The sequence below is a fragment of the Dipodomys merriami genome, unplaced genomic scaffold (assembly GCF_024711535.1).
Source record: "Dipodomys merriami isolate MVZ:Mamm:240054 unplaced genomic scaffold, mDipMer1.0.p SCAF_1, whole genome shotgun sequence".
Lineage (NCBI taxonomy): Eukaryota > Metazoa > Chordata > Mammalia > Rodentia > Heteromyidae > Dipodomys > Dipodomys merriami.
In genome coordinates, this window is record NW_027202270.1 from 290148 (window position 1) to 302627 (window position 12480).

At 45.4% G+C, this 12480-nt stretch overlaps 1 protein-coding gene across 4 annotated transcripts in view; it reads right to left on the reverse strand.

Moving 5' to 3' along the window:
• Positions 1–12480, reverse strand: part of Farp2 (FERM, ARH/RhoGEF and pleckstrin domain protein 2) — a 114127-nt gene that overhangs the window by 52646 nt on the left and 49001 nt on the right. For 2 of the 4 annotated variants that reach the window (XM_070000445.1, XM_070000697.1), the window contains exons 7-9: positions 10194–10308; positions 7335–7482; positions 2883–2978 (exon numbers count right to left, since the gene is read on the reverse strand). In XM_070000445.1, coding sequence (XP_069856546.1) covers positions 2883–2978; positions 7335–7482; positions 10194–10308 — 359 coding nt within the window. The remainder of the gene's footprint in view (positions 1–2882; positions 2979–7334; positions 7483–10193; positions 10309–12480) is intronic. The other 2 variants (XM_070000528.1, XM_070000603.1) reach the window with 2 other exon arrangements.

Below are 12480 nucleotides of genomic sequence, written 5' to 3' on the forward strand. Positions count from 1 at the left end.
GAGCTCCCCCCTTTTAAAAACTGAATACAACTAGTAAGATTCTAAAGTACATTTTTTTCTGATTTTTTTTAATTTTTATTTTTTGTGAACATACTGTACAGAGGGGTTACAATTACATGGGCAAGATAATGAGTACATTTCTTTTTTTTTTTTATGAGTACATTTCTTATCAAGCATTACAGCCTCCTCCTTTGTTTACCCTTCACATCCCTTCCCAGCCTCCCCCCGACCCCCCACCCAATTCCCCCCACCCACACCTCCCCACCCCCCCACCAAAGTTGTAAAGTTCGTTTTCGACATGACAACTTGTACTTCTCATTGTTGCAATGGGTCCACCTGTATCCTTAAACGACTTATTTTTCCCCATCTCCTCCACAAATTATACCGACATCAAATATATCTAAAGTACATTTTTATGCCCACTCTGGCCACTCTGTAAGCTACGGCACTTTTCCATGTCAAGTGATGTGTATTTTTTGGATACCCAAGAGATGCAGCTTTAAGGCTCCCAAGTAGCAATATGAGGAAACCCCCACATTCTCTTATAGCTATTCCTTCTGATAAATTCTTAGAAATGAAATGCTGAGCTCAAAAGATAACGCAATTTCTGAACTTTCTGATATTACCAAGTTCCTCTTCCCAAAGACTGTAATGTTTTGATTTCCCTAGTCTTAAAGAAACCTAGATATTTAGGGATATAGGACACTAACTTTGCCAGTTTATAGATACAACCATGGCTCTGGTCTTTGAAATGTGCTATCCCAAGTAACAGTTACTTTTGCAAACTTAGCAATAATTTTCTTTTCTATCTTCTCAGAACAACTGCAGAGAACACTTTTTACTCAGAGGATCTGCATTTTGTTTGGCATTCCTACTTTCCTTTCATCCACAGAAGAACAATTTGAATTATAAACAATAAACCATTCTATCTCCAGGCATTGTAGTACATGCTATAATCCCAGCACTGAGGCAAGAGGACAAGTTCCTAGACAGTTTTTGAGACTGTCTCAAAACAAACAAACAAACAAAAATTAAAATAAAAACATGCGCGCGCACGCACACGCACGCGCGTGCACACACACACACACACACACACACACTTCCAAGTCACTACCAAAACATAGCAATATAGTAGACATGAACCTGATAAATCAAGAGCCTTTCTTTTGACTGGTCTAAGGGCTCAGAACACCTAGTGAACCAAAGTGTGTTTAAGCTGACTCAGGTGGCACCTCAAGTTTCAGCTTCACAGTGGTTCAGCTAATTTGCTTTTTATTTCTTAATTTCCTCTGAACAAAGGAAATGCAATAATTCGAACATCCATGAACAGATATTTGAAGTATTGATTTTTTTCCAAATATCAGCTTGTACGTGTATGTCTATGTTTGTGTGTGTATTTTCTTTTCTGGTGCTGAGTTTGAGCTTGGAGCCTCTGGCCTGCCCAGTATGCTCACTTGGTTAGTGTTCTACCACTGGAGTCATATTTCCAGCCAGGTCTTTTGCTGGTTATTTTGGAGATGGAGTGTGTAGACTTTTTCTGCCTGGACTGGCTTCCCACTATGGTATTCTGGAAGTCAGCCTCCTAAATAGACACTACATAGATATTAACTTTTCCCAATTTGGTAAATAGGTGGTTATTACTTTTACTAGAACTCTCTAGACTCAGGGCCTGAATGATGTCCCTGAGATTTTTTATTTTTTTGCCTTGCTCAAGGCTAGTGCTTTACCACTTAAGCCATAGTTCTACTTTCAGGTTTTTGGTGGCTAGAGATACAAGTCTCATAGCCGGACACTGGTGACTTACACCTGTAATCATAGCTACTCAGGAGGCTGAGATCTGAGGATCATGGTTTGCAGTCAGCCAAGGCAGAAAAGTCCATAAGACTCACAGAAAAAGCCAGAAGTGGTGCTGTGGTTCAAGTGGTAGAGCGCTAACCTTGAGCAAAAGGAGCTCAGGGACAGTGCCCAGGCCGAGTTCAAGTCTTAGGACCAGCAAGTAAAAAAAAAAAAAAAGTCTCATGGACTTTCAGGACTGGCTTTGAACCATGAACCTCAGATCTCAGCTCCTGAAGAACTAGGACTACAGGTGTGAGCCACTGGCACCTGGCAAGGTATAGTCCAGACTGGTCTTGAACTTGTCATCTTTCTGCCTTATCTTCCTCACTGATGTGTGAGGAAGTGTGCCATCACAGCCAGTTGGAGGTGTTTTTGAGTCAGAGTTTCACTATGTACACCAGTCTGGCCTTGAATTCACATCCTCTTGCTTCAGCCTCCCCAGTGCTGGGATTATAAGGGTACACCACCATAGCTGGCTTAAGAAAGGTGTTCTTATTTCCTGATAATCTAGGCTTCTTTGATTAGCGCCAGGTGTGTGAAGACAGCCCCTCAGTTCATTTAGGACATTCTCTCCCTACCTTACTGCAGAAGTTCAGTTCACTCTGAATACTCTGTCCTGAAGTTCTGACTGGCAACCATGCTCTGCTGTCCCTGGGGGCATGTCAGACCACCCAGGCTTGCATGGCTATGTGTGGGTATAGGCTTCAGAGATCAGTAGACCACCCTCATGCCCTTCCAGACTTGTAAGGCTGAAATGATTTACAAAGTAGTTTTTAAAAACCTCTCAATAAGTAGTATTTAATTTTAAAAGTTGTTATTAATAATACTTGCATGGGGGCTGGGAAGGTGGCTCAGTGGTAGAGTGCTTGCCTCGCATGCATGAGGCCCTGGGTTCAATTCCTCAGGACCACATAAGCAGAAAAAGCTGGAAGTGGCATTGTGGCTCAAGTGGTAGAGCACTAGCCTTGAGGTGAAGACCTGAGGGACAGCGCCCAGGCCCAGAGTTCAGGTCCCCCAACTGACAAAAAAAAACAAAAAATACTTGCATGGACCTCCGGGTGGAGTTTGATAAGAAATCTTTTCCTCTTGAAGCTTAGTTTACGGACCTTGGACCAGTTGAAGGTGTTTATTTTGGTGGTCCCCTGGAATGCAGAAGACAGATGTAAGGTACTATAAACACAAACTCCTTCTTATCAAATAGAGATTACCACACAGCAACTTGCTGCCATTAAAATGGCAGCTTGACATGATGCCACTTCATCTAGAATGTTAACATGAAACATGCTAAGCTGCTTCAGAATGATGGCTGGGCTTAACAGGGTTTTATTACATTAAAAAAAAAAAATCAGTGTTTACATCACACATTTGAAGTCCACTCCAGCAAAGGGAAGGGATATGGAAGGGGCAGTGGTGGTTGGACTGGGAGTAGTGTCAGGTTTCTCTCTGTAGGAAAGACCAGAGGAGCCCTGGCCAGCTGGGCTGGACTACAGCTTCCACATCTACAGATGGACAGATAGAAACAAATGCAGGGCGTGAGCAGGTACACTCAATGTATGTAGCTTTGAGAAGGGTCAGGGGAGGTGACGCTCAAGTACCCTAAAAGCAGCAAGCACACTGAGCTCTGAGTCCATGGAGCTTGTCTCCTCCTCCCTGCCCCCTCCTCTCCAGTCTCTGCCTCCCCTGCTCTCTTCCCTCCCCCCTTCTCTCCTTTCTCCTCCTTTCCCCTCTTCTCTCCACCACTCCCCACTTCTTTCTTTTCCCTGTGGATTTTTTGTCACTAGTGGGGCTTACACTCAGGGCCAGGGTGCTGTCCTGAGCTTTTTTTTTTTTTTGGCTCAAGGCTGGCACTCTTAGCACTGAGCCACAGCCCACTTTCAGTTTTCTGGTGCTTATAGCTAGGATTATGGGTATGAGCCACCAGCACCTGGCATGATCGATCTATCTATCTATCTATCTATCTATCTATCTATCTATCTATCTATCTATCTATCTATCTATCTATCTATCTATCTGCCCCCCCTCCTGCCCCCACCATAAGGCTTGAACTCTTGACCTGGACAATTGTCCCTGAACATTTTTTGCTCAAGGCTAGCACTCTATCACTTGAGCCACCAAAGCCACTTATAGTTTTTTTCTGAGTAGTTTATTGGAGAGAACCGGAGGAGGTGTGGCTGCATTGATGACTTCAGGGTATAGGGAAACTCCCACTGCCCCTAGGTATGTCACTTTGAGTAGCATATTGGAGATAAGAGTCTCACAGACTTTCCTGCCCAGTCTGGCTTTGAACCACAATCCTCCTATCTCAGCTGCATGAGTAGCTAGGATTGCAGACATGAGTCACTGGTGCCTGGATTCTTTTTTTTTTTTTTGGGGTCCGGTCATGGGGCCTGAACTCTGGGCCTGGACGCTGTCCCTCAGCTCTTTAGCTCAAGGCGAGCGCTCTACCACTTGAGCTACAGCGCCACTTCCGGTTTTCTGGTGGTTTATTGGAGATAGGAGTCTCACAGTCTCTCCTGCCCGGGCTGGCTTTGAACCGCGATCCTCAGATCTCAGCCTCCTGAGTAGCTAGGATTACAGGCGTGAGCCACCGGCGCCCGGCTTGGTGCCTGGATTCTTATGGATTGTTCAGTCTCACGTAATAGTCCAGACTGGCCTGGAATTTCCTGCCTCTGCCTCAAGGTATGCTCCACAACACTTGGCCATAGATCTTGGCTTCCACATGTTATTCTCCACTAAAATGGGAGCCCCCTTGGAGAAACAGCTGATGCCAGGACAGGGAAGATTATGTGCTGTATGATAAAACAAGTGATCAAAAAGTAAAGTACATATCAAAATGACACAGAAACCTATACTAAATGTCAGGGGCTAGGAAGGTGGCTCAGAGGTAGAGTGCTTGTCTCACAAGTATAAGGGTACAATTCCTCAGCACCACATAAACAGAAAAGGCTGGAAGTGGTGCTCTGGTTCAAGTGGTAGAGTGCTAGCCTTGAGCTGAAGAGCTGAGGGACAGAAAGTAGGCTGAGTTAAAGCCCCAGGATTGGCAAAAAAAAAAAAAAAAAGAGAGGGGGGTGGAGAAGGGAGGAAGGGGCTTGGAGAGAATGAGGGAACAGATGGCACTGTATGAAAGGAAATGTACTCATTACCTGACTCATGTGAATATAACCCCTCTGTGCATCACCTCTATAATAACAATTAAGTAATTTTTTTTGGGGGGGGTCTGGTTGTGGGGCCTGAACTCTGGGCCTGGGCACCGTCCCTCAGCTTTTCAGCTCAAGGCTACCACTCTACCACTTGAGCCACAGCGCCACTTCCAGCTTTTTTTCTTTTTGCTTATGTGGTGCTGGGGAATCGAACCCAGGGCCTCATGCATGCAAGGCAAGCGCTCTACCACTGAGCCACCTTCCCAGCCCCCAATTAAGTAAATTTTTAAAAAAAGACTTAAAATGTATGAAGGCCCTTTCTGATAGTCCATCCTCTACTGTTGACATCAACTCCATTTACTCTCTTCTGAAAACAGTGAGGTAAAGACTGGGTCTGTCAGATACAGCTGTAAAAGGCGCAAGACCCAACAGAGGTGACCTCTGAGGACAAGAGCCAGCAACTGGGGACAAAAGACCGTAAGGTTATATGACCCCAGCTATGTAAGACATTCAGAACAAGCATATCCACATGACAGCCACATCACATTATGTCCTGATTCTGGTGTTAGTGTTCGTGAAGGCTGTGGGAGGAACTGCTAGCAGGTAAAGGAATTTTTAAAAATTTATTTTATTAAAAGTGCAGTCCATTTTATAAATATACAATAGAAGCAATGCCATTCAATACCTGCCCCATCACCTCATACTCTATCACTTTATTCTTGAAGAGATGAGGATATTAGAGAATTGGATTTGGTGATGGTAACACAACTCTGAAAATATCCTAAGAACAGATCGACTATACACTCTAGAATGATCAGTTTTATGGTATATGACTTGCATCTCAATTAAAAATATCCTGGCTGGCATAGTGGTACTATACTTCTAGCTACTTGGGAGATGGATACGTGAAGATCAAGGTCTGATGCTGATCCAGGGAAAAACCACAAGATTATCTGAAAAACTACAAGCAAAAAGATTGGAGGCCTGGCTCAGGTGGATAGTATTTGCCTAGCAAGCAGGAGACCCTCACTTCAAATTCTAGTACTGGAAAAAAAAAAACAAACCTGCATGCCTGTCTGTCTTCTGTACAGAAGTTGTGTTGGGCATGTAAAGAATTCTAGGTCAGAAATATATATATATTTTTGGGTCTGGTCGTGGGGCCTGAACTCTGGGCCTGGGCGCTGTCCCTCAGCTCTTCAGCTCAAGGCTAGCGCTTTACCACTTGAGCCACAGCGCCACTTCCGGCTTTCTTCTTTTTGCTTATGTGGTGCTGAGGAATCGAACCCAGGCCTCATGCATGCAAGGCAAGAGCTCTACCACTGAGCCACCTTCCCAGCCCTATAAGTACTTTCAAATGGAACTTTTCCCTCATTGCTTTAGCATTTTCCTCTGATGCTTGTCTTATCTCCTCAATATCTGGAAACTGGATATGAGAGTTCCTGGGTTGTGTTTTTTGAAATTTTGTTTAGCTGGTCATTGGGGGCTCATGCCTGTAGTCCTAAATACTCAGGAGGCAGAGATTTAAGGATCATAGTGTGAAGCCAGCCTGGACAGGAAAAGACTTTGAGACTCTTATCTCCAATTAACCACTAAAAAACTGGAGGTGGAGGGGCTGGGAAGGTGGCTCAGTGGTAGAATGCAGTGCTTGCCTCGCATGCATGAGGCCCTGGGTTCGATTCCTCAGCACCACATAAGCAGAAAAAGCCGGAAATGATGCTGTGGCTCAAGTGGTAGAGTGCTAGCCTTGAGCTGAAGAGCTGAGGGACAGCGCCCAGGCCCAGAGTTCAGGCCCCATGACCGACAACATACAAACAACAAAAAACTGGAGGTGGAGCTGTGGCTTAATTGACAGAGCACCAGACTTGAGAGAAAAAAGTAAGAGAAAGCCCAGCCCTGATTTCAAGCCCCAGTATTGGCAAACTGACATATACAGGCCCAGTTCATGTTCCAGCTGCAGGCTTCCCCGGAGCCTGCCTTTCAGGGAGATGTCTTGTTTCTTCCCTCTGACTCACACCACAATGAGGAGACCCTGGCCCTTCAGCAGCACAGGAATCATCTACTCTGTCTCCCATCCAGGCTACAGCTGCTCCTTGCACAGATGAACCAAGCTTCTGTTTCCTTGCCCACTGCCCTTGCTGTTAGAGAGCAGTGGGCAGCTGGGAGCCGGGGCTCCAGGATAGTGAAGGTGATTACTAATGTTAGAGAAGGACTAGGAAACAATTTCTCCAACACCTCATTCATCAAAAAAAAGCTACCAATCAATAAATGTGACAAGCATTCCATGTCACAGTACACCACCACCACCACCACCACCACCACCCAGCTATGCTCTGGCCCCTCCCTGTCTCCTCCACTGACCTGGAATACAAGGACACCCATGTGAGAGACGGCCAGGTTGATCTTGGTCCCCTCCCGGTCAGAAGCTGTGTGAAACCTGATGCCATACATTTCCAGCTTTCTAGCAATCTCCAGTACCTGGAAATCGGACTCAGCAGGCGTCTGGCCCCTAAAAGGATAGACAGTTTATTCTATCACTGAAACACTGGGTTTCTAAGAAAGCTAAAATATATTAGAGAAGTGACTGGGAAAACAGTGAAATAAAACTACCCAATAGACTAAGAAGGAATGTTTATAGAGGACAGATGGTTCACTGTCTCTGTTTACTGCCTACAAAACCAAAGTACTACATGACAGACCAAAGAAACGGTTTCTTCTGCATCTATTCCTCTGTCCTATTCTAATCTACTTACAATGGTACAATGTTTCTTTAACATTCACTAGTCTTCAAATTTACTCTAGAATGACAGGTTATATGCAAAAATCATATGTAGCTGCTGAGTATTGTGAGAGAAAATGCCACAGATTCGCATGGAGCCTTATTAAGCTCAATTTAAAAACGCTAAAGTAGGAAGTGGCGCTGTGGCTCAAGCAGTAGAGTGCTTACCTTGAGCTGAAGAGCGCAGGGACAGTGCCTAAGCCCAGAGTTCAAGCCCCACAACCAACAACAACAAAAACAACAACAACAAAACACTGAAGTATTTTCAGAACACATCCTTCTAAGCATGACATTTTTTGTGACAATGAAATTATGAAGTGAAATAACTGTGTGGTTGCCAAACAATGTTGGTTTTCTGTCTCAGTGTGCCATGTGTCTAGTTTACAGCCCAGGTCACCAGCAGACAGAAGTGAGAGCAGTCCGTGTCCCACTGAACAGCCTCCAGGAAAGCTGTAGGTAGGATACTGCTGTGGGGTGCTAATGCACATTGCCTGGCTCTACATGTGGGCTATTTTCTTAGCAATTGTTTTCTTTTCCTTTTTTTTTTTTTTTTTAATTTTTTGTTGGTCATGAGGCTTGAACTCGGGGCCTGGGCGCTGCCCCTCAGCTCTTAAACTCAAGGCTAGTGCTCTACCACGTGAGCCACAGCGCCACTTCTGGCTTTCAGGTGGTTTATCGGAGATAAGAGTCTCACAGACTTTATGCTCGGGCTGGCTTTGAACTGTGATCCTCAGATCTCAGCCTCCTGAGTAGCCAGGATTACAGGTATGAGACACCGACGCCTGGCAGAAATCTTTTTCTTTTAGGGTGGAACCTAGCATTTTATTAAGATCTTCATTAAACTGCTGAAATTGAGAAACCTCCAAATATGAATCCCCAAAGGCACTTTCTGCTTGTGGCAAGTAGTCATGAATGGGCATGTAAAATCAAGCTGGCCCCTCCTCTGCGCCACACTGGCCAAGGAAGCTTTCTCTATGGCCAGCTGTACCCGTTCAAGTCTCCCTTGTGCGTTAATTGCTCTTACATCAAATGTCTGAACTAGGGCTTCTCAGAGCCTGTGATTTCCATTGTAGACGATCTACAAACACCTGATTACATGTAGACAATGGTCTCCCCAGAACCCTAAACCCACCTGTCCATTTGGGGTTGCTACCTCAGCTGGACACTTCACAGAAAAAAAGCCTCATCCACTCACCCTCCAGGTGTTCTCCCTTCTCTATGTTATAGCAAGGAGGGACTTGTCTCTTATCTCAGAACAGATCTAAACCAGAAGAAGTTCTCTACCTGAGAGAGTACCTTTTTTTTGAGGGCATCAGTGTCTAGCATCTTTCCTGCTACAAGTTGGAAGAAATCCAAGGCTTGCATATGGTGAAGCCAAGGGCGACCAGAGCTCTGAAGTTGGGGCCAGGAGCTTCCTCAAGGTAAGACCAGGTAAGTAGACTCTGGGCCACAAAAACCGATGGACACCAGAGACAATTCACATGTTGTATCCGAGGTAGAGCTCTGCCCACTGCCTCTCCTGTCCAAGAGGGGATACCAGTGTGTGCCTATGGGAGCTGAAGGATCGTTAAGTGCTTGACAAAGCAACTAGCTGAACCATGAGCATTGCCTTGGGCCACCCGAATCAGCCGGACTTCTGCTCACACCAGTGCTTAAATTGTAACTGTCAGCTTCGTGCTCCACTACCCTTCCTGTTCCCAGACAAGCGCTCTGTCTGGATTGCTTCCTCTGTCACCAAGATTAGTGTACATCTGAGTGTCAACTCAGATATACAAGGGCCGTCAGCAGGTCCCAGTACAGCTTCACCTACACATCACACGACAAAGTCAACAGGCTCTTTCTTCATGAAGTCAAGGTGAGGCCTTCCAGAGCCATGTTCACAGGCCTAGCTCCTCTGGTGAACAGCAGAGCTCCCAGCCCCTGCCCCTGAGCCTACCACAGCCTCTCACCATCAGCACCCTCCATTTGATCTGAAGAGCCCACCAGTGACAGTTCTGGCAGAAATCAAAATAGTCAAGTCAAAGATCATGCCTGTCAGCACAGTTCCAATGCCCCACAGGGGCTGATGCCAGCCTGGATCTACTTTACCACAGTGGGGGCTGCTTTCCACTGGAAGTGACTCCTGCCACACTTCGGGGCTAGGGAATGCCTCACTTTCTCCCCCAGGCAAACAGCAGCTCCTGCCTAGGGAGAGCACTCAGTTCTCGTCCCAGAATTGGGTGCCTTTGCTGCCCCTCCTAAAGCAGTGGTTTGCACATATGCCTGTGCCCTGAGCCTGGGCTGTAGTCATCTGCGAGCAGGTATGTCCTAAGACCAGGAGGAACAGGTGTCACTTCTATCCAAATCCCTCAGATGCCTGAACAACAGTTCCCCCTGGGTTACACACCGTCAAGTCCTTACTGCAGTAACTACATACCGGCAGCCATTCCTAGCTGACTTACGTGTGGCCCTGATGGAAGTCTAGTATCTTTCCCAAAAGGTGCTCCTGGGTGGGCAAGTACTTGTTGGATTTGAGGTGCTCTCGGTCCAGAGTTTCATCATAATCTCCTATTTCGGCTGATACAATAAAAGTCAATCATTTGGATTTTGAAATGACAAGTAATTATATAGACAAATGTATTAATTAACATTTAAAAAAACCACCCAAAGTTGGCAGTAATATTCCTAGCCCTCCCTCCTCTACCCCAATATATTGACTGGGCATGGTGCTCCTGCTTGAAGTTGTGTATGTGAAGAAGAGACGGGAGGATCACAGTTCAAGGCCAGCCTGAGGAAGAAGTTAATAAGACCTTATTTCAAAGAACATGTTGCCTATATCTATATCTATCTATCTATGTACACACACACACAAAATTGTAAGACCATCTATGAAAAATAACTAAAGCAAAAAAAGGACTCGGGTGTAGCCCAACCGGTGGAGGGCCTGGCGAGGCTGAGTTCAAACACTAGTCATTATGTAACAGAAACTCGCAACATTTTGTTATTTTTCCAAATATTTTATATTTTTCAAAGGCAGGTAAAAGGTTTAAAAAATGCCAGGAAGAGCAAAAACTCAAGAAAACCCCACTGAGAGGCTCCAGGAGGGTAAAGGGGAACGCTGGTCTAATATGCTCACTGCTTTCCAAAGCCACACTCTGTAAGTTGTCCTGTGGCTGTGTGAACAAAAGCATATACTTTGTTCCAAAAAATATTTTTTTTTTGGGTCCAGTCTTGGGGCCTGACCTCTGGGCCTGGGCACTGTTCCTCAGCTCTTCAGCTCAAGGCTAGCGCTCTACCACTTGAGCCACAGCACCACTTCCAGCTTTTTTCTTATGTGGTGCTGAGGAATCGAACTCAGGGCCTCAGGCATGCAAGGCAAGTGCTCTACCACTGAGCCACCTTCCCAGCGCCCCCCCCCCCCCCCCAAATATGCACACGTACACACGGACTGGTACTGAGACTAGAACTCAAGAATTCATACTCTTGTTTTTTCACTCACATTTGTTGTTCTACCACTTGAGCCAGGACATCAATGCCAACATGCAACAATCCTGCAATCCTCCCCTACGGTATAACCCCTGCTTTCACCGTATTTGATGTTGGTATAATTTGTGGAGGGGAAGGGAAAAAAAAAATCGTTTAAATAGGTGGACTCATTGCAACAATGAGATGTACAAGTTGTTCTGTCGAAAGCGAACTTTACAACTTTGTGGGAGGGAGGGAGGAAGACTGGGTGGGGGGGTGGGGGGAGGATGGGAAGGGATGGGAAGGGGAAACAAAGGAAGAGGCTACAATGCTCGATAAGAAATGTACTCATTATCTCGCCCATGTAATTGTAACCCCTCTGTACAGTATTTTCACACACACACACACACAAAAAGTCCTGCAATTGTAGATTGCTGCCTGCAATCCTCAATCCTAATCCTCAGTGTTGTTACCAGGTGGGGTTACAGATGGAGAGCCAGCAGTGCCTCTCCATCAGCTCCCTGGTTCTGGGGCTTCAACATAGGGCCTGGGTGATGTATCTGAGCTTTTTTGCTCAAAGCTAGCCCTCTACCACTTGAGCTACAGCTCCATTTCGGGCTTTGGTAAGTAATTGGAGATTAGTCTCATGGACTCTTCTGCCTGGGCTGGCTTTGAACTGTGATCCTCAGATTTCAGCTTCCTGAGTAGCTGGGATTACAGGCATGAGACACAAGCACTGAGCGCCTTTCTTTTTCACTTTTTAGTGTATTAGTGTTATAACTGTAGTATTTCCACACATGCATATAATGTACTTTGATCAAATGCACCATTATGCCTTCTTAGGCCCTCTTTTTTCCCATAGTTCATTTCTGAATAATTCTTCACACTCTGCTGTACCATTTTTATTTCATGTGAGATACTGAAGAAATGTTTTCTTTCCTTACGGTTAATGTTTAACTAGTTGGAGGTGACTTTTATTCCAGAAGGACTCCTTTTAGGAATGAAGAGAATTTAGTTTATAGTTTGACTCTAGCCTGAAGTTGAACTGTTGTCGACATGCACGAAGACAGATGGGTGAGGTGGCACAAAGCCATAACCTCAGCCCTGGGAGGTAGAAGGAAGATAACAGAGTTCAGGGTCAGTCTGGGCTACAGTGACACTATCTCAAAAACCAAGGGCCAACAAAGTAGATCAGTGGTAGAGTGCTTGCCTAACAGGTCGTGAGGCCTTAACTTAGATCTCTAGCACTACCAAAAAACATAAATACATCAACTAGAGACAACC